Genomic DNA, 21,305 nt, shown 5'->3' on the forward strand with positions numbered 1-21,305 from the left:
GTAACTTTAACGATTTTCCAACCATTTATTAGCCTAGACAAAAGAGACAGAACTTTATTTATTTTTATTTTTTGGTGAAAACAACTACAGCAGAAGAGTAACATACTTATTTTTCCTTCAAGCACATGGGAGAATACTAAAGTACTAACTATCTTTGTTTAGTTTGACAGAGCAATTCTATAAGTACTTACACTGGTTAGGAACATAGATGTCAAGTACAACAGTTCCAGGGTAAGAAATATCAAAACAACAGAGTTATGTTTTTCCGTTTGAGAATACCTTCACAAGACAGCAACAATTTGGAAAATTCCAAAGATCACATTCAAATTATATTTCTAAGAATAGAGCTATATAAGAAGAGAGACCAGAACAAGCTGATATATCAATAAATATTCACAGATGTCTTCATACTACACAGGAAACAAGCTTGATATTTTTGCACACATTCTCAATTACAAGCACAAAGCAGGCCTGTAAATGTTAATTTTGCCAGCAAGCAAAAATGGAGAAAGGATTAATAGGACTTTACTCAAACACAGTAAAATAAGGAGCATGTATCATTAATCATTCACGTATGTTCTAGAGTAATAGAAAACACTCAGACTTGCACTTGTGTGTACAAAAATCTACCGGTGATTTCAAGGCTTTAGGAAAAACTGGAGAAAACCTAACCCATCCAAGCATCCTTTTTAAAACATCAATCACTCATTCTCCCACTGCTCTTGGGAAAAACCTCAGGGGCCTCCCCTCCCAGCCCTGACCCTGCAGGGTGCCAATCTTTGCTGTCTGCCTTCCCCAGCCCAATGCACAGCAAGCTCATCTGTTCGCTGGGCTTTCAGTTTCCACAGCCAAGGACCCTCCCCACTGCTCTCTGTCCCCACATCCCAATCCCCTTACACTGCAGCAAGGAGGCTTGGCAGCCCCGCAATGCAGACTGCAGCCTACTCTGTCATGTTAGGTCAGAAGCAGGGAAGGAAATGCAGAAGTTGGTGACTGAGAGCCAAGAAGGCCCGGCAGTAGGATGGAGGCCCAGGGGACATCAGGGTGGTAACAGAGGACAGGAGTGACCCTCAAAATGCTGCCCTGGGGTTACTTCTAAGTGGTCCAAGGCCCAAAAACGAATTTCCATGCTTAGAAAATTCGAGTGAACTAAATTTTGATTGCCTTGGATCACAACATGCTCTGCATCTGTCTTGAAGCCACTGCGAGGCCCTTCTGTCTCTCTTCTCAGTTTCCCAGACTAAAGTTCAAGAAACACATGGAAGGTCTTTGTGAATGGATATGGAAGAGGATGGGGTTGTCAAGAGTAGGCCCCAAAGAACAATGCCCATAAGTAGGCAATTCACCTGCAGGTTACCCTCTGAAATGTTTATAGATTTGGCTAAAGGAAGCAGGGTGAAGGTAAAGGGCAGAAGAGGGCGTAAGAGACCTGGAGTCCTGTGGACAGTACCCTTCTCCTTCTGGACACAACAAAGGGCGAGCAAATTAAACAAAAAGCCTGCTTTGCCAGTTTTCTGTTTCTGAGCTGTAACTGCTTCGGAAAGGAGGGAGAGGAAAGGAGGGAAGGAGGGAGGGCGACAAAGACAGATGTAACAGACCCCACAGACCTGAAATACCTCCTCCTTGGTGCCCCTACCCTGGTAACTTTGTCATATTCAGAATGGATGCAGGAGGGTTGGAAGGGGGACGCCTAATTAAGTTGCCTGGATTAAGGGTGACTTGTTGGCTAAGGCTCAAAGGGCTGTCAGAAGGACACCGGATGACCCAAGCTTGGCTTTGGGCACTGTGGCATTATGACTGCCCAACCTGCCTGAGAGCCAACTGGGTTTAGGGGTAGCCATTCGATGGGTAGGGAAGGGACTGGTTCCTGTGAACTGCCCAGCAGCTTAACTCTACAGATAGTTTCTGAAGAGGCAGGCACTAGTGCCTGTACAAAGCTCATCCAGAAGTCTGAGAGCAGATTAGGGTGAGCCGTATCACAGACCTTCATACTCACCAGCACCTGGTCACAACGCAGAGTGACCAAAGGCATTCAGAAGACCGACATGATAACACAGAACACGTTTCATCTGTTACCTCACTCATGCCTAGGAGCCATCCCCCAGCCAAATGCTTATTCTGCAACATAACTGGCAGGGTGGATGGCATGGGCCCAGGAGGACAGTTGAAAACCGGTTACTGGTAGCCTAGAATGTTCAGTTTTGAGTTGATGGCTGGCATCAACTATATCAGCTTCATCTTGCAGCAGTGAAACTCAACAATCTTGCCACAGAGTACGTGGGTATCAGGAGGATAGCCAGCATAAAGTATGAAGCCCAGTTAAGTATTTGCAAAGGTATATCAAGCTTCTTTGCGGTAGATAACCACTTTAACAACTGGGAGAAGGACACAGTCATAGACAGGGCCCAGGACATGCAAGAGAAGGCAGTGCATATCTACAGTGTCGTGTGCTTGGCATAGAAGCAGTAGAAGGCCGTGCACTTGGAACATGTAACACGATGCTGAACAGCAGGAAGGCCCAGAGGAAGAAGAGCATAGGCATATAAGCAACTATCTTGCCACTGACTGTTGAGTATTTAGAAGGACCAGAGGGCAAAATAATCCAGTGTGAAGAGAAAGTAAATGGAAGACTGCATGCTGTTGGCTAAGCACAGGTCCAAGAGGAGGTGGTAAGGAAACTTGTGCAGGAGCTTCTCCCAAGGGCAGGAGTTAGCCGGACTGGAACCTGAAGGTCCTGGGGCTCTCCACTGGCTGCCTGACTGGGTCTCGAAATCCCCTTCGGGGGCCATCACCCATCAGGTAATACTGGAGGGGGTTGGGCCAGAGTTCTGCTTTGATAATCTCTGCAATCCTGTCGAATTCCAGGAGGCTGTGGTCTGAGAACCAGTTGAAGAAACTGGGGATAGTGTTGCCTTCCGGTTCCTGTGGATATGGGACTGGGGGTCTTGGCCCCGGTGCCAACGGATTGGAGTGGAAAGAGAGACCACCCGGCCAGAGGATCTGCGCTCATATTCTTTGACGAGCCCCTCATTTCGGAAGTAGGGGTTGCTCTGAAAGATGAACTTGAACTTGCAGCCTGCTCTGGGGTGTTTAAGCTCCTCCACTTCCAAATTGATCATGTACCTCATCATGTCTTCATCTTGGCCACTGATCATAGGTGACAGCTGGGGGTGGTTGCGAAACGCAGTGACCCAGAAACCTGGGATATTCTGGATAATGAAACTTCTGCGCTGCATATGGAGCCTTCGCATACGGCCAAACTTGCGCTCCAGCTGAAGGAAGGCCCTGTCAGCCTGGGCATTTACATTTGACAGCTCCTGATCGATGGCCTCCAACGAATCCATGCAGTTATTGATCTTCGGGGCCCTGGCCCGGGTCTCCTCTTTCGCTCCTCCTACCACTTTTTTATCCTTCAGCATCACCTTCTTTTCCTCTACCACCTCCTCTGCTACTCCCTCCTTTTCAGCCGCCGTTGAAACAGTGCCCTTTTTCATCATCATTTCCTTGGCCTTGGCCCCAGGTATCATCTGAGACCCCAAACGCCCTGCGCCACAGGCTTCTAGAGCCTTCTCCACAGCAGGGATGCGCAGCTCTCTACGCTGACAGCCATTTTCCTGGCTACTGTCAGCTGCTATGGAGGCGGAGGCAGAGGCTGCTTCCAGACCCTCCGTAGAAGCCGGAGCCTCTTTCTGGCCGGCTTTGGTCGCTACACGGCCGCGATTCCCAGCAACTCGAACGCGGAGCGCAAGGCCACAGCCCGCGGGGTCCCGGGGTTCACCTCCCTCTGCAGCGCTCTGCAAGCCGCTCTCACCTGAGTCCGCCATCACCAGGGTCGCCTCGCTTTCCTCGCCCTGACACTGCTTTGGGTTCGGATGTCCCGGGGCATGGTCGGGAGTAGCGGGGCCGCAGGTTTGAGCGACAGGGAGATTGTCGCCCTCATCCAGGCCGCTCATTTTGGTAGAAGTCAGACCTGCTGCAGGAGACCGTCCGTTGTCCTCCGCAGAAGCCCCGCTCCGCCCCTCGCACCACCCCTCTTTTCCACTCTGAGGGATGCTGCTATGGCAACCTGCGACGTCAGGGCTGTAGCGTTTTAACATCGCGCGACAATTCGCTGCGCCTTCTTATTATGCTGCACTGTCAAGGGTATTCCTTTGTCTGTTAAAAAATATTACGCATTTCATCAGTCTGTAAAAGATCTGACTTACATAAAAGGATGCAGACCAAACTCAAGCAAGTGAGAACTGTGTTACTGTGGATTTCTAAGGCTCTGAATTAATGTCTAGCATCTAAGCTATTGTCTTTTAAAATACCGAAGACCTAAGAAAGGTTAACTTTAGTCTTTTCAGGTCAGTTCACAGGGGCTTCTCTTGCATAGTGTATTCGGCAATTCACAGGCCTTCTTTAACATACGGATTCATTGCTATTACTAAGGAATTGAGATGAGCAGATTTTGACTTTTGCTGTGTTGTGATGATTTTTAAAAATTAGGAGCAGTGAAAAGGGAACTGTCTTTCCTCCTAACAAGACATAATAAAAGATTATTTCAATTTGCGTTGAGATCTTAAAGTTTATGTACTTTGGCAAACACCTACGAAGCAATTGGGCAATTTTTACTCTTCACCTTTAATTTAAGTAGCAAAATGTATTTTCCTTTTTTAGAGGTGACCCACCAATGTGCAGGGGGACGAATGCAGCCTTTAAGCATTACTTCGAAGAAACTTAATCTCGGGGGATTTTGATTTCTAAAAGTAAACATACTTTATATTGCTTGTCTTCAGGTTATCATCTTAAACTGAAGAGAGTTCCTGCTTCATAATGATGGTGGGCATGAAGCCAGCAAATATTTGCCAAGATGTTCTTCTGTGATAATTCACTGCAGGGCAGAAACCATAATCAACTGTTTACAAGCACTGAAGCTGTTCTCTCAATTAAAATATTTTAAATAACATTTAAAATATTAATGCTAATGTATTTATTTAAGAAAAAAATGTTTATTCAGGTTAGTTCACATGATTCATTTGATAGTGATGTCACTACTATCTGTTTTGTTCGTTGAAGTGTGAAAATACTGGTGTTAATGCTTAGGAAAATGCAAGAAAGAAGGAAAACTTAAATTTTGCCTATTTTTAACATCTTAAATTCATATTAGAAAAATGATTATAACTCTTTGTAATAGAGACTCCACTACAAAGCACCCCAGATTATGATCACTTTCAAATAAGAACTCAGAAGAGAGTCCAGTGAGAAGTAAGGATTTAGGGGAAATGGGTTTCAAGAAAATCAGCAGTTATATTGAGACTTCTAGTGGGGGCAGTAGTGCAGAACTGGTCCAGCCCAGAACAAGGTACTGATGGAAAGACACAGGCAGGCATTACAGAGAAACAGCCTGTCATGCAGCTTCATAGTTTATCTAGCTCACAAAGATTTTCCAAAGATTTCATAAACAAGATATTTTTTGTACCCTTAGTCAGTCTTCTCAACTACACTGTCCAGATTGACTGCTGCCAGCTAGTCAGTTATCTCATTTTTTTAGATGTGCGAACAAGTCTCTCTTCCCAAGACTATAATTATCTTTCTCTCCCTTCTTTCCTCTTTCAATAAATCCTGTTTTCACCTTTGTGAGGTGAAATCAATCTACTGTTTTACCTCTTTATGAACAAGGAAACGGTGTGCTACAATTTTGTGACTTTTGAGTTATTCTTTGACACTACTATGAATCTTTCCTAAAGACTCTTTGCACTGTTGAAGGATTGTCTTGGGTTATGAGCTAAGGGGCAGAGAAGGAAATGCTAAATGAAAGTTAACTTTGCCATATAGGAAAGAGTTTGTTATTTGCAACAAAAAATTAGAAACATAAGGCTACTACCTGTGAATTTTTCTCTTGTAGATACCAATTTTTTTACTGTGTAATACAAGTTTTAAAGGTTATACCACATTTAGTTATAACAAAATATTGGCCATATTCCCTGTGTTGCACACTACATCCTTGTAGCCTGTCTTACACCTCATAGGTTGTACCTCCCACTCCTCTACCCCATGTTGTCCCTCCTCCCACTAGTTTGTTCTCTACATCTGTGAGTCTGCTTTTTCGTTATATCCATTAGTTTGTTGTACTTTTAGATTCCACATATAAGTGATATCACACAGTATTTGTCTTTCTCCATTTGGCTTATTTCACTTAGCATAATGCCCTCCAAGTCCATCCATGTTGCTGCAAATGGCAAAATTTTTCTTTTTATAGCTGAGTAATATTCCATTTTATATATGTACCACATCTCTATCCACTCATCTGTTAATGGACACTTCGGTTGCTTCCATATCTTGACAATTGTGAGTAATGCTGCTGTGAACACTGGGATACATGGTATATGCCAAATTTTTAAAAATATTTATATCTTCACTACTTGAAACATTCCTGTCCCTAGCTTTAATTATTCTTGTCAATGGAATCATTTTCCACTATTACAGTGTGCCCATTCTTTTACAGCTCCATTCAAGCTTACCTCATATAGTTTGTGCTAGGCATTTTACATGAATTAATTCTACCCAGGAAGCACAGAGAAGTTAACTCACCCATGGTTGGACATACGTTATTTGGCAAATTACCTACTCCTCTCCTAGACATTACCTTCCTTAACCACCTTACCATTCTATAGCTCTTGTTACCTTTGTCATGCAGTTTGTACTTATTTATCTATCTTTAACTTTCTTGGTTATTACATGCAGATCAGTCTCTTCATCCCAGCTAGACAAAAATGGCTGCATAGTGGCTTCTTCTTTAGCATCAATTTATATATACTGTGTGTGTGTGTGTACAGTATATATAGCATATACACAGTAGCCCAGTGACAGTCTTGTAGATTTTGATGAAACTTGATGATTTGACTTAAATGATTTTAAAAGATTTTACTAAAATGAATAATAATGTAACTATGCTGGTATTTCATTTTGAGGAAGGTAGATACAAATATTTTAGCTATGAATCATATTTTACATTTTTGCATATTAGAATACAGAAATTTTTGTATAGAACAGAGCTTCTTTTCTTGGCAATTGTCAATAAAACTCACTGCACGGGAAAAGATGCATTAGTAACTTATGATTCTATGGAAAATAGCCACAGAAAATGCTATGAGACTCTAAGAGCTAATTTTGATTTGCTGTGTGATAAGGAGTTTAACAGAAGTTCAAATATAAATTGATGCAGTCAAATGGGAATGACTTTACTAAATAGTACAGTAAACTCTGAAATATCCCTTATTGTTGCTCTTGTGAACAGTAAGGTTTTTTTTTTTTTTCTGAGTTATATGGTTTCTGATTACAGGTAACCTTGTTTTATTGCATTTTGATTTATTGCACTTCACAGATATTGTAGTTTTTACAAACTGAAGGTTTATGGCAACCCTGCATCAAGCAAGTCCATAGGTGCCATTTTTCCAACAAATATTTGCTCACTTGTCTATCATATATTGGTAATTCTTGTAATATTTCATATTTTTTCATTATTATATTTGTTATAAATATAAAACTTTCATAGATGAGGAGGTGCTTCTCATGAATGAGCAAAGAAAGTGGTTTCTTGAGATGCAACTAATCCTGGTGAAGATGCTATGAAGACTGTTGAAATGACAACAAAGGATTTAGAATATCACATAAACTTATTTGATAAAACAGTGGCAGTCTGTGACGGTTGACTCCAATTTTGAAAAACACTCTACTATAAGTAAAATCCTATATAGTACCCAATATAGTACAGGGAAATTGTTCATGAAAGAAGGGTCAATCTGCATGGCAAACTTCATTATTGTCTCATTTTAAGAAATTGCCATGGCCACCCCAGCCTTCAGCAGCTATTAATCCTGATCAGTCAACAGCTATTAACATCAAGGGAAGACCCTCTTCCAGCAAAAAAAACTACAGCTCCTTGAAGGCTCAGATAACAGGTAACATTTTTTTTAACAACAAAGTATTTTTAAAATGAGGTATGTGCATTTTTTAGACCTAATGCTATTGCATACTTAATAGACCACAGTTTAGTGTAAACATAATTTTATGTGCACTGGGAAGCAAAAAATATCATATGACTTGCTTTATTGAGATACTCATTGTAGTGGTCTGAAAATGAATGCATATTATCTCCAAGGAATCCCCATATATATATTCATCGTAGCTTACATTTATTTTGTGTCTTCTATATACTTGACACCTAAACTTAATGTGTTATCTCATTTAATCCTCACAACATCCCTGTGAGATGGTAATGTTATACCTCCATTTGATTTTATCTCAGAAGGTACTGAAGCAAAGAGGAATTCAGTCGTTTATCCAAAGTCACACAGCCACAATCTGAAGCCAGGTAATCTGACTCTTGATCCTGTATACTCATTCATCATATTATTCTGCAACCCTATACAACATATATAATGAGATGGCACTTTCTTAGAAATAAGACCATCCAAATTGAATGTTAAATCTTCCCCCATCTTCCTGTTCCCCTTCCCACACCCACAAAGTAGTGACTTATTGGGGAAGTGCCCTGTTACTAAGGGAAAAAACAAGAATTCATGATCCTCACCTCGTGCCTTAGATCAGCATCAGGTTAAAAGTCCTTTTTTGTTGTTAATTTTGTTACTGGTGTTTATATACCCAGTCTTATTACAGGAGGGCACAAGGCATAGGCTGCAGTTCCACCTGTCTTTCAGGAGTTACATAAATCTGGGCAAGTAAAAGAAAATAATTCTTAAAATGTTTTAATTTTTAAATTCTTGGGAATGCATATATTAAATTGCATGATGTAGTTAGATCGATATACCTGACCTATAGAATAAATAGTTCCTTACATTTTTTGTAGGTTAACTTTGTTTAAGGTACATGGTTTACAGGTATTTTATTCCATTCCATTGGTTGCCTTTCCAAACAGTTGATTACTGATAAAATAAAAATTCTAAGTATTTAAAAGCTTTGCGTCAGAGTTTAATTGGCAATTATTTTCACTCATTGTTAGGTAATGATGTAATGATGTATCTTACAGTCAATGTTTTAAAGTAAGTGAAATATGAAGTTGCTCTCAAAAATGTATAAACTGCAAAAAATGTTTGTTTTCATATGTTAGATAGTGGTAGCTTCTAGGCTTAAATAATAATGTTTTTCATCTGTATGAACATTCAGCAATGGATAATTATTTTATATGAGCCGCTCTCCCTCACGGTGCAGCATGTTCTTAATGCTCCTGATGAATGTCAGTATTTATTATAATAATCAAAATAAACGGTCAAATTTGCCAAGCATCCTCTAGGGGGAGGTACACAAACACAGTTAGAACCAGTTGTATAAATGTTTGTGGATGTGGATGTTCCCATTCCTGATCACTAGAGGGAGGAAATAGTCTTTAAAATAATCTGGGGTTTCTCACTGTGGCTCAGCAAATTAATGACCAGACATTGTCTCTGTGAGGATGTGGGTTCAATCCCTGACCTGGCTCAGTGGGTTAAGAATCTGGCATTGCCATAAGCTGCGGCATAGGCCATAGACGCGGCTCAGATCCAGTGTTACAATGGTTGTGGCATAGCCCCAGCTACAGCTCTGATTCGATTCCTGGCCCAGGAACTTTCATGTGTCTGCATGCAGTCATAAAAAGATAAAAATATATCATCATCATCATCATCTGACTAGTTTGCCTTTGGTGTTAAAGTTTTAATTACTCTGAAGATAATAGTTAGGACAATTTTATAAAACACAGTCACTGAAAGAATTATGGCATGAGTTTTCAACATATGTTTAATACTCTGTATGTTATTAACTCACAGGATCATGTTTTCAGTAGCTGTTGCTGATTTTGCAATGGCAACCTTTGCTCCATGGTGGACCTCTGCCTCAAGAAATGTATACAGAAGTCCTCAATAAGAAGATCCATTTTTCTAAAACTTTGTAAAGGAATACATGAATCCAAAAATAAGTTTCTAGATATATGGTCAATCTGGGGCAATGCTGGGTCTTATCTAAAGCTATATGAAACAACTCACTCCATTGCTGATAACTCTTCATGATAATATGTACTTCCTACTTACTTATAGTCTCCAATTATAGAACAATATTTTAAGTATAGGTACTCTATTACTTTGATGGAAAGTGCTCAAGTCTATCAATTAGGCCTTTGTGCATGTTTGTAGTTTAAATCTCTCTTTAATGATATTAAAAATTAGCTGTATATATAGAAAACTCTAAAGACTCTACACAAAAACTACTAGAACTGATAAACGAATTCACCAAGGTGGCAAGATAGAAGATTAAAACACAGAAATCAGTTGCATTTCTATACACTAACAATGAAATATCAGAAAGGGAATGTAAGCAAACAATACATTTAAAAATTTTTAAATTACATTAAAAAAATACTTAGGAATAAACCTGACCAAGGAGGTAAAAGATTTATATGCTAAGAACTACAGAACATTACTAAAGGAAACCGAAGATGATTCAAAGAAATGGAAAGATATTTCATGCTCTTGGATTGGAAGAACACTGTTAAAATGGTCTTAATACCCAAAGCAATCTACAGATTTAATGCAATCCCTATCAAAACACCCATAACATTTTTCACAGCACTAGAAAAAATAATCCTAAAATTTATATGGAACCATAAAAGACCCAGAATTGCCAAAGCAATTCTGAGGAAAAAGAACTAAGCAGGAAGCATAACCCTTCCAGACTTCAGACAATACTACAAAGCTACAGTATCCAAAAGAGTGTGGTATTGGCACAAAAATAGACATCTGCATCAACAGAATAGAATAGAGAGCCCAGAAAGAAAACCCACACACCTACGGGCAGTTAATCTTTGACAAAAAGAATATACTATCGGAAAAAGAGTCTCTTCAATAAGTAGTTTGGGGAAAGTTAGACTGCTGCATGCAAATCAATGAAACTAGAACACACCCTCACACCATGCACAAAAAAAAACTCAAAATGGCTTAAAGATTTAAACATAAGATAAGACGCCATAAAACTAGAAGAGAACATAGGCAAAACATTCTCTGACATCAACCATACCAATGTTTTCTAGGTCTGTCTCCCAAGGAAACAGAAATAAAAGCAAAAATAAACAAAATAAAAATAATCAAACCTATAAGCTTCAGCAGAGCAAAGAAAACCATAAACAAAGACAACCTATGAAATAGGAGAAAATATTTGCAAATTATGAGACTGACAAGAACTTAATTCCCAAAGTATACTATCAGCTCCTATAATTCAATAAAAACAATAACAACAAAAAACAACCCAATCAAAAAATGGGTAGGACTTCCCATCATGGCTCAGCAGTTAATGAATCTGACTAGCGTCCATGAGGATGTAGGTTCAATCCGTGGATCAATCAGTGGGTTAAGGATCCAGTCTGCCATGAGCTGTGGTGTAGGTCACATACATGGCTTGGATCCTGCGTTGCTGTGGCTGTGGCATAGGCCAGCAGCTGTAGCTCCAATTTGACTCTTAGCCTGGGAACCTCCATATGCTGTGGGTGCAGCCCTAAAAAGCAACAACAACAACCAAAAAAAGTAGAACTAAATAGACATTTCTCCAAAGACATATGTATGGCCAACAGGCACCTGAAAAGATGCCCAACATTGCTATTAGAGCAATGCAAATCAAAACTACAGTGAGGTACCACCTCATACCAGCAAGAATGGCCATCATTAAAAAGCCTATAAATAATAAATGCTAGAGAGGGTGTGGAGAAAAGGTAACCCTCCCACACTATTGATGGGAATATAAAGTGGTGTAACCACTATGGAGAACAGTATAGCAGTTCCTCAAAAAACTAAAAGTACAGGTACCATGTGGTCCAACAATCCCACTTCTGGGCATATAACCAAGACAAAACTATAATTTGAAAAGAAACATGTACCCCTGTGTTCACAGCAGTACTATTTACAACAGCCAAGACATGGAAGCAAGCAACCTAAATGTCCATTGACAGATGAATGAATCAAGATGTGGTATATATAAACAATGGAATGTTAACCATTAAAAAGAATAAAATAATACTATTTCCAGCAACATGGATGGACCGAGTGATTATCAAACTATGTGAAGTCAGAAAGAGAAAGACAAATACCATATGAGATCACTTCATGTGGAATCTAAAATATGACACAAAATGAACCTATCTACAAAACAGAAACAGACTCACTGATATGGAGAACAGTCTTGTGGCTGCCAAGGCAGAGGGGGGATGAGGGAGGGAGCGGGATGAACTAGAAGTTTGGGGTAACAGATGCAAACTATTACAGTTAGAATGGATAAGCAAAGAGGTCCTACCATATAGCAGGAGGAACTATATCCAATCTCTTGGGATAGACCATGATGGAAAAGAATAAGAAAAAGGATATATATATAACTGAGTCACTTTGCTGCATAGCAGAAATTAAACATAACATTATAAATCAATTATATACCAATACCATTTTAAAAATGATATATATCATTTTTAATATTTTTCCAACTTTTAATTTTTTTAATTTCAAAGATTAAGTAGTAATAAAATATTAATACTGCCTTTCCCCCGACAAAAAAAAGAATGATCAAAAGAGGTAAATAAAGATAACTAACAAGTCATTTTCTTTTTTGACAAGGAAATTTGAAAGACAAAGCTCTCTGCTATTATGGACTGCATCTCAAAGGAATTGGCACACTTTTTTAATTCCTCAGCTTGGAGAGGGTAACTTTCCCTAGTTCCTTAAGAGGTGCCAAATATGCTTGCTGATGCCCTAGATCAAAATTAAACCACACACACACACACACACACTATAATAGGTGGATCCACAGTTGATGGAAAGATCATGTCTTAAAGATGCTTATGTCATTCTGATGTCCTCGGAGGCAAAATCTCAAAAACGACCTGGCTACAGACTAGATTTGCAAATGACATAAAATAGAATTACACATTAGAAATAATCCTCCAAATGCAAATAGGGTAGGAGAATTAGCTTAATTTAACAGAATAAAATTTAATATAGATACAGGTTAAGTGTTGGATACAAACTTCAGTAAAGTGTAGTAAGATGGTGAAGCCTAACTCAGCAACACTTGAATACTTTAAGACTTTATGGTTTAGTAAAATGGCAATATGCTGCCCTCAAAACTAATGCTTTCCCAGGATCCATTTGAAGAAATATACTATTTATAAGAAAGGCAGAATCTCCTGTTATTTGGATGTAATTTTGTTCAGTCTTGGGCACCAGACTTTAGGAAGAGCACTGGCATAATAAATCTTATTTAATTAGTGTACAGAACAGATGAAGAACATTGAAAGAATTGATGTATAACCAGGTTAGTGAGGGGGAATTGAGAAGTATATAATATTTAAGCACTTAGAGCTCTTTCGTGGAATAAGGCTAATTCCATTCTGCAAGACAAGACTTCAGGGGACAAAACATGGAGCAAAAACACTGAGAGGCATCATATATATATTGCTAGGTCCTTTGCAACAGCTGAATGCTATAAGGAAATATATTTTTGAGTAAATTTAACAAAACAAGGAGTATTCCCTCACCTGAGGAGACCAAGGAGAGGTTATCCAAGATTTTCAGACCTGTCTGCACCTTAAAATCTAATTTAATTGGTTTAAGGTAGAGCCTAAGCATCAGGATATTTTTCAAAGCTCCCCAGCCATTTACAATGAGCAGTTAGGTTTGAGATATATTAAGCTGGGTAACTACTTGCCTAGATGTAAATTAAATGAGAAAAGTGACAAGTTCCCATTGTGGCTCAGCAGTAATAAACCCAACTAGTATCCATGAGGGTGTGGGTTTGATCCCTGGCCTCCCTTAGTGGGTTAAGGATCCAGCATTGCCTTGAGATGTGGCTTGGATTCCACATTGCAGTGACTGTGGTGTAGGCCAGCAGCTGTAGCTCCAATTTGATCCCTAGCTTGGGAACTTTCATATGCTGCAAGCACAGCCCTAAAAAAGAAAAAAAAAAGAAAAAAAGAAAAAAGCGAGAGGTAGGTAAATGGAAATTAACATTTATTGGTTACCAGTTATATGCCAGGCATTGTGCTTGGCACTCTTCACACTTTATTTAAACTGTTAATACTTGGAATCTTTTAACACAGTGCCTAGCACATAGTAAGCTCCCAAATGTTTGCTGCTGTTGTTACCTCTTTACAACCATATAATCCATTCTCCAAATACATTGTGGGAGGATATAAACTTATAATAAAGACATTATAATCCTTGCCTTATGGACAAGGAAACTGAGGCTCAGAGAAGGTATTTATTTTGGCTAATACAGTAGGTGGTATATTGTAAAACTGAGTTAATCACAATTTAAAGTCTCTTCAAGCTACTGATAAGACATCTGGTTATACATAAAAATTCGAAGCTTACCTGAGTGATCCTTTATGTTTTTAATAGAACATCACTCATGGCCTGTTCTCAAGAAAATTACAGTAATTGCAAATCCTGAAAAAGTGAAGTCAAAAAATAGACATTCAGTTTTCCTACTGTAGCCCTGTGGAAATTCTGTAGGTATTGAGAACCTCTGGGGTCAGAGGAAACAGATCAAGGTGACCCTTCAAAGCTCAAACAATTCACTTCAAACAAACATGGAGAAAGTACTGTTCACAAGTGAATCATTTCTCATACTGATGAATGAATAGAGTGTGTGTGTCACTTCTATATAGCTAGGACTTCAATTAGACAGTAGCATTGAGGGAGAGGAAGTGGGCTCTGAGGGTATGGTCCTCATCATCTCTGACATCTCCTGGCCACATTAATTCACTGAGCTTCTTATGCACATGACTAGTTTTGAGTATGTGAATTTGCTGAAAGGGAAACATCCAAAGAATGGTACCCCCTCAACAAGATAGCTCAAGGGCAAGGACAACCTTTACTTCACTATCCCATATAATCACTCGTATAGCCAATATAAAATAATAATTACTACAAATGATATTTTTTCCTAAATTCCTACAATTTAGATTACATTAATTTTCAAAAAATAAATATGCTTTACAGGAAGGTACAGAGAACATAAAAATATAAATATTAAAGAATAAATGATAAAATATGCTTCTTCAAGTAGTGAGCATTGAACTGACTTGGTTCAATTCTGAATTTAGTTCTTTTTTTTGTTTCTGGGCAACTCTTAAAATTTGAAGCCCATGTAACATATACAAAATGATGTGTTTAATGACAGGTTATTTTCTGAGCTTCAAGTACATGCATAAAGAAAAAAATACAGAATATTTTATTCTAGAAAAATAGGATGATATAGGTCCTAAATGTTCTTTGGGACTACTTTAAATAACCAATATAACTATCAATGCAAACTTGGCACCCAGATCTACTCTACTTACACCCCAAATCATAGTTTTACACAGTATGTTTCACAAAGTACTGGGAATATCTTAGGCACTCAAGAACAAATTGGTGGAGGGAGTGGGAAGGGCTGGGAGTTTGGGGTTTGTAGATGCTAAATATTGCATTTGGAGAGGATAAGCAACTAGCTCCTGCTGTACAGCACAGGGAATTATATCTAGTCATTGTGATAGAACATGTAATGAGAGAAAAAGAATGTATATATATATATATATATTTATATATGTATGACTGGGTCACTCTGCTGTATAGCAGAAATTGAGAGAACATTGTAAATCAACTATAATAAAAAACCTTAAAAAAAAAAGAACAAATTGATTAAAGACATTTCAGTTTTATCTTTTACCCATTGGCTTCTAGCTATACTTTACATACCCTGAATTTTTGCTAGATAAGCCTTGTCCTCAAGTCACAAAAAATTTCATGGGAGAAAGCAATAAGGTTTAATTTTTATGGATATTTTACATGCTTTGAGATATTCATCAAGAAGTCTAGAACCACAATGTCTTATGTAATTTAAAATTTATCAGCAGCCATATTAAACAATGGATAAATAGGGAAATTAATTTAACTCCAAATATCAAAAATCCTTCAACATGCATATAAAAAACTGAGATGCTTTATTTTTCCATACTAAATCTTTGAAATTAAGTATGCAGAGCTGTTTGTACAAACCACATTTCAAGTGCTCAATAGCCATTGGTGGCAAGTACCTACTGTATTAGAACATGGCTATAGTCTAAGCCCTTTCTATCTCCAGTGTAATAGTCATCTTAAAATGTACAAAAACAAAGCACATAAAAGTGAATCCAAAGTAATAATACCCTGTTAAAATAGCAAGTGAAAGGTTAAATGTTAGTGTTTCATTTTTTCTAATTATTTAAACAAGAAATTTTCTTTTGAGAGGCTTTGCTAGTTTCTTGACATCAGTTTTACAAATGGCCTTGAAAACTTTTCATTATCCCATCAAAAGCCTTTTCTGGGTACTAGGTTATCTTTCCATTTGAATTACTCGTCATTCAATAAATATCTGGTGACAACCATCTGCAAAACATTATGCTAAGTGCACTAAAGAAAAGTAAAAGACATCCCATCTCTGCTTTCACAAAGCTTTCAAACTAGAAAGAAAGGGAGAGTGAAAAACATGTGAGAGTTTCTCTCTGTATTTTATTTTACTGTATCACTGTGTCTTTTTCTCCAATTTTTTAACAACAAAGGGAATGGACTTCTGGTTCTTATCTTCCCAGGGCCTGATGAAATGTCTTAGTATCTGAGAAATTCACCATAATAAATTATTGTATGTTATTTTCTAGATCAGAGGTCCCTACCAAGTACATAAAGAAATATTTCATCTTCCCTAAGAACAGGAAAACTGTAAGGCAGAAAAGTTATCTATGACAGGCCTTAAAGGATCTGACAAAGACAGAAGATGGTGAGGTTTGAAGAAAACAAGTTTCTACCGTTAAGTATGAAGATAGAAAAGTTTATCACGTATAAGAACTGTTTGCTTATTAAATGCACAAAGTGAATTAAAAAAAGAGACTAAATGACCTGAGAATATCATTTATAGAAATAAAAATGGAACCTTTAAGGAAGTAAAGGGGGGAGGATGATGCTGCATGAGCTGTTTTTTTGGGGGGGAGGTGGAGGGGAGTGACATTATGTGTAACCAGTTGCAGTTGTTAACACTTTAAAGCAAAACAGCAGCAGCAATAACCCTCCCCACGTCGGAGGGTACAGTAGCAGTGTTCCTCATTTTCTTACCTTTGGGATAACACCTACTACATCCATTTAAGAACTTTAATAATTCCACAATCTGCTGTCACCTAGAATAATTTTTATGCGCAGGGTGAGGAATAAGAAATCTAGTAGAGTAACATGCTTTTTATTTTACCATCATGCATATAAGGAAAGACAAATATACCAACGATATACCTTCAACCTGACAGAGCCATCTCATAAGTATTTAGACTATTTAGGAAAAGGGACACATCAATTACTAAGTTGCTAACAGGGCAAAGTATCAAGTAAGACAATTAAGCCACACATTTTTAGTGAGTTATTTTTCCATGACAACAGTTTCCAAAGTCCTAAAAATACGACAAGTTTTTCAAATTATATTTCTAAGGATACACTTTTTAACAGAAATAATAAGTTGAAAATCATTAGGCATATTCAGTTAAAGTCTCTATATTGTACAGGAAAATAAGACTGTTATTTTTCCAAATGTTTCCAACTGAAAGCAAAAGGAAGCCTATACAGCTCAATTTTCTCAGCAGAAACCAGGGAAAATAGCAGGATTTTACCATACACAAGTGAAATAAGAGACAAATTATTAATCTTCCTTATAAATTAAGTCAAATGAAAACAAGAGAGAAGAGTACCCAAAGTTATTTTGTGTTTTTTTAAAGAACTCTTCTCTACGCAATTTAACATTCGGGCCCTTCAATTCTCCCATGTTAATCCTGAGAAAAAGATTTCTCCTCCCAATACCAGTGACAAAATTCCCTTGATGGCTCTCAGTCAGTCTTAATTTTTGGCCCAATTTTTTAACCTGGCTCATTTTTACTTGTGTTCTTTGGTTTTCCCTCCTTTGGTACCCATCACAGTCTCCTTAGTTCTTCTATCCATTATGACCTAGATATCACTTTCATTCCATCTGTCTACCTTTAAATATTCTAGGTGTTGTTAAAAGGAGTGGAGAGCAGAGGGAAAGAAGAGCTCTGGCAGTCTATACTACAGACAACCTGTTCCTCGAAATAATGGAAAGAACCAAATTAAACTAAAATACTTCATTTTACAAATTTTTATGAGCTATCACTTCTTTTAAGAGATAGAAGAGCATGGATAAAGTGTACTGCTATCCTGGCACTTAATCATGTTCAGGATGAAAAAGGAGGCACAAAGAGGTACCTAGGTTTCGTGTGAATTCACTAGTTGGGGCTGAGAATGCCTGGTACTTTGAACAGATACCACCCTTACTTCTGCCATAAGGACAGGTCTAGCTTATCATCACAACCCCTTGCCCGACAACAGCAGGGTCCTGGATAATGGGAATAAAGGGAAGAGAGGAGGTGAGGAATAGAGGTCTTTTGGGGAGAAGAATGGAAGGGTCTTTTGTGTGCTGGCAATAAACCTGGGTTCATCATCAGTTCTGGAGATTGTTTACCAGAGATGAGAGAGGGGTTGACACTGGTCCAGAAGAGGTTCATCCAGTGCGTGGCAGCCCAGGGCAGAGCCAGTAGCAAGAAGCAATAGGTGGCCAGAGGTGCAAGAGCAATGGAGTCACATAAATCACACAGGCCAAGAGGCCCACTGCTGTTCTCAGTTGATGTCACTAATGCTCAGCAACTGTCCACAGGCTATACATATGCCTGTACTGCAAAGCAAAGTGGGTAGAACAGGCTCCTACCCAAAGCTAGAATTCCAGGCGTAAAAGCCAGATTGGAAGCTGGAGGAACAAACAGGGTCCAAGCAGTGCGGATAAAGACAGTGCATTTTACAGCTTCACTTGCTTGGCTTATGAGTGGTGTAAATCATGGCCACGCAGAATGTGATATCAATGCAAAACTGCATCAAGGCCATGTGGAAGTGGAGAAAGATGGCCATGATGGTCTCAATCTTGAGGTTGAAAGAAAAGACTGTTCAGAAGAAAAAGGCTGCAGAATTGTCAGAGGGGAAAAAAAAGTGGAAGGCATACCCATTTCTGTGCCCAAGCACAGGTCCAGCAAGACGCAAAAGGGGACGCTATGCAGGAGCATTCCCAAAGGCAAAGTTTAACCAGACTGGAATCCAAAAGGCCTAGGGATCTCCACTGGTTCCCTTATTGGGCGACGTCTGACTCTGCGGACTCCTTCACGCAGCAGGTAGTACTGCAGTGGATTTGGCCACAGGTCCTCTTTAATGATCTCAGCAATTCTGTCAGACTCTGGAAGGCTGTGGTCTGAAAACCAGGTGAAGAAATTGCAGACCACCTCTTGGTTCCTGCGAATGAAGGACTGAGGTTCATGACCCCGGCGCCATATGATTGGAGTGGAGAGAGACACCACTCGGCCAGAGGCTCTGACCTCATATTCCTTGACGATCAGCTTGTTTCTAAAGTAGGGGTTTCTTCGAAAGAAGAACTTGAACTTGCAGCCTGTTCGAGGGTGTCTGAGCTCCTTCACCTCCAAGTTGGTTATGTATCGTAACATCTCTGCATCCTGGCCCCTAATCATGGGGGCCAGCTGGGGGTGGTTCCGAAAGGCAGTGACCCAGAAGCCCGGGATGTTCTGAATGATGTAGTTTCTCCGCTCCAGGTAGTGTCGACGCATCCGCCCGAACTTATGCTCTAGTTGCTGAAAAGCCCGGTCAGCCTGAGCGTTCACAGTGTCCAGTTCCAGCTGGATGGCCTCCAGCGGGTTCATGCGGAGATCCAGACGAAGGGGCCGGTAACCGGCTCGCGCCCTCTCCTCCTCTACCACCACCCTATTCTCCACCATTTCTATTTCTTCACCCACTGGCTGTTCCTCCACCTCCATCTGCTGGTCCACTGCCTCCACCGCCTGGGCTCCTTCCTTCCCCGCCACCTCCTCCAGCACTGGGACTGAGGAGGCGGGGCCCTCTTCGGTCTTCACGTCCTCAGCCTTCGCCTCTGCCATCGCCTCGGACCCCAACTTCTCCGCGCCTCCTGCTTCCATGGCTTTCTTCCCCTCAGGACCGTGCAGCTCTCCCCGGCGACCGCCATTTCCCAGGCTGCCGCCCGTTGCCAGAGCCTTGGACGCGGTTTCCAAGCCTCCGCGGGGGGCGGAGCTTGCTCCTGCCCGGCTCCGCAGTCCCCACCGCCTCGGGGCTGGGTAGCACGGGCACAGCTCGGATCTGGGGGAGCAGCCTGGGGTGCGCCCCGCTCCTCTGGAAGCTGGAGCTGTGGCTGCGTGACGGGCGCCAAGCTCTCCTCGCCCGTCTCCGCCATCACCTGTGACGCCTCGGTTTCCTCACGGAGCTTCGGGCACTGGGAAGGGTCCGGGTCTCCGGGGGCACTGGCAGGGGTAGTAAGTCTGTGGGTTGGGGAGCGAGGAGTCTCCTCGACTCCCTCCGGGCCGCTCGTCCCCAGCAACCAGACCAACGGTAGCTAGTCTGTTTTCCTCACAGAAGCTGCATTCGGCGACAACCAGCCGTTGGTGCCGCCCACTCTCTAGTCTCGCGAGCGTCTCTGTGAGGATGACGTCAGGGCTGTGGATCTCACCGTGACGTGAGAATTCGTTCCTGCTGTAGCTTGTTTGGTATCCTGCTCTGCAGGTGTGTTTGCTTAGTTTTAGTCCCATGTTTTTAAATCAGGTGAACTGGTAATTTGACCTGGGTAAATAAATGCAGCTTGGACTCAGAGAAGCAATGAGAACCTTCCCTGCGATGCATCTGTAAACTACCTCTAGCTTGTATTCTAGGGTAATGAATGGTAGGGGTCCCCAGGGCTACATTGCCTGCTGTCGTCTGAAAACATGTTTTTCTGGTTTTCAGTATTTTCTAGGCAAGAAGGTAAATCTATCCCCTGTTACTCCATTATGGCCGGTAGCAAAATCTTCTCATTATTTTTTAACTAAGATGAATAGTTAATTGTTTCCCTTTTCTCAGGTAGAAGTGACATGAAAACATTAATTCTGGCCTCTAATATCACTGGGAGAAAAAGCTCCTGAGCGACTTTTTTACCACGAAAGTGATGCAGATTATTCCTTGCTAGTCCTAACTTTATAATCTGCATCAAAGAAGGGTTTGTCCTACATAATTTCTGCAAGAATTAAGTCAGGATCGTTTTGCTAAATCTTGCTCCATGGCTCCTCACTGGAATAAATAGAAAAGCAATTTCCAGACCCCTAAACTATTAACCACTTAACGAATTTAGTTCTGCAAAGAGATAGGAAAGGTTGGCTCTGATAAAGTATATATTCATGC

The 21,305-nt window shown here is 40.1% G+C and overlaps 2 protein-coding genes across 2 annotated transcripts; both read right to left on the bottom strand.

The window, feature by feature from the left end:
• Window positions 25-4,722, bottom strand: TSPYL4 (TSPY like 4). Its single transcript, XM_005659397.3, is given in 2 exon segments — window positions 25-2,918; window positions 2,921-4,722. Coding segments are annotated over 2 exon segments (1,386 nt in total). The 5' UTR covers window positions 4,098-4,722; the 3' UTR covers window positions 25-2,709.
• Window positions 17,247-20,540, bottom strand: TSPYL1 (TSPY like 1). Its single transcript, XM_003121374.4, is given in 2 exon segments — window positions 17,247-20,154; window positions 20,157-20,540. Coding segments are annotated over 2 exon segments (1,173 nt in total). The 5' UTR covers window positions 20,329-20,540; the 3' UTR covers window positions 17,247-19,153.

Source organism: Sus scrofa, chromosome 1, assembly GCF_000003025.6.
Source record: "Sus scrofa isolate TJ Tabasco breed Duroc chromosome 1, Sscrofa11.1, whole genome shotgun sequence".
In the NCBI taxonomy this organism is placed as follows: Eukaryota; Metazoa; Chordata; class Mammalia; order Artiodactyla; family Suidae; genus Sus; species Sus scrofa.